Raw genomic sequence first — 1269 nt, forward strand, 5'->3', positions numbered from 1 at the left:
CCCCCCCCCCCAGAGATCCGTGAAGCCTTCAAGGTGTTTGACCGGGATGGGAACGGCTTCATCTCCAAGCAGGAGCTGGGCACGGCCATGCGCTCCCTGGGCTACATGCCCAACGAGGTGGAGCTGGAGGTCATCATCCAGCGCCTCGACATGGACGGTAGGACCCCCCCCCCAGCACCCTCCCTTTGGTGAAACACCCCCTTTGCCCCATTCCCTCCCCACTGGCTGGTGGCTGCTGGACCCCATGCGGGGTGCGGGGTGCGGGAGGGCCCGATCCAGGCTCTCCCTCATAGTCAGAGCCTCCTGCTCATCCATCATCACCATCATCATCAGCAGCGCAGCTTCGTTTAGGAGGATTTAACGATCCTGAAGCGCTTGCAGGTGGGAATGGGCACCTCTCCCAGCTCCTGAAACCTGCTGGGACTGGGCTGCCAGGGTCGGACCCTGCACCCCGGGTTAGACCCTGCACCCCGGGTCAGACCCTGCACCCCAGGTCGGATCCTGCACCCCGGGTCAGACCCTGCACCCTGGGTCAGATCCTGCACCCCGGGTCGGATCCTGCACCCCGGGTCAGACCCTGCACCCTGGGTCAGATCCTGCACCCCGGGTCGGATCCTGCACCCCGGGTCAGACCCTGCACCCTGGGTCAGATCCTGCACCCCGGGTCGGATCCTGCACCCCGGGTCAGACCCTGCACCCTGGGTCAGATCCTGCACCCCGGGTCGGATCCTGCACCCCGGGTCAGACCCTGCACCCTGGGTCAGATCCTGCACCCCGGGTCGGATCCTGCACCCCGGGTCAGACCCTGCACCCTGGGTCAGACCCTGCACCCCGGGTCAGACCCTGCACCCCAGGTCGGATCCTGCACCCCGGGTCAGACCCTGCACCCCAGGTTAGACCCTGCATCCCGGGTCGGACCCTGCATCCCAGGTTGGACCCTGCACCCCGGGTCGGACCCTGCACCCCGGGCCGTGCCCCCCCCACCCCAGCAGGCCGGGCTGGCCGTGTCCCTCCAGCAGTCGCTGCCACCATCAGCCTGTCCCTGTCGCTCCCGCACTCATCGGGACCTTAAAGAGCTGGTTAATTTATTGGTTTCCTTTCCACCCCCCCACCTCCACCCCCCCTCGTTTAAAAGCCTTTCCGGCAGCGCTGCCAAAGCCGCCGCTCCCTTCATTACTCATCCTTAGTGCCGGCCTGACAGCCCCGACACCGGCGTCCTCCGCACCCACGGGAGCCCAGCACCACCCCCCCCTTCCCAGTGTCCCCACC

General features: G+C 67.0%; 1 protein-coding gene across 1 annotated transcript in view; it reads left to right on the top strand.

Annotated features, from left to right (window-relative positions):
• The window catches only part of CABP7 (calcium binding protein 7), a 15048-nt gene that overhangs the window by 11747 nt on the left and 2032 nt on the right, over window positions 1-1269 (top strand). Inside the window, exon 2 of the mRNA XM_014936164.1 lies at window positions 14-157. Coding sequence (XP_014791650.1) covers window positions 14-157 — 144 coding nt within the window. The remainder of the gene's footprint in view (window positions 1-13; window positions 158-1269) is intronic.

The sequence above is a fragment of the Calidris pugnax genome, unplaced genomic scaffold, assembly GCF_001431845.1.
Source record: "Calidris pugnax isolate Ruff unplaced genomic scaffold, ASM143184v1 scaffold7, whole genome shotgun sequence".
Taxonomy (NCBI): domain Eukaryota; kingdom Metazoa; phylum Chordata; class Aves; order Charadriiformes; family Scolopacidae; genus Calidris; species Calidris pugnax.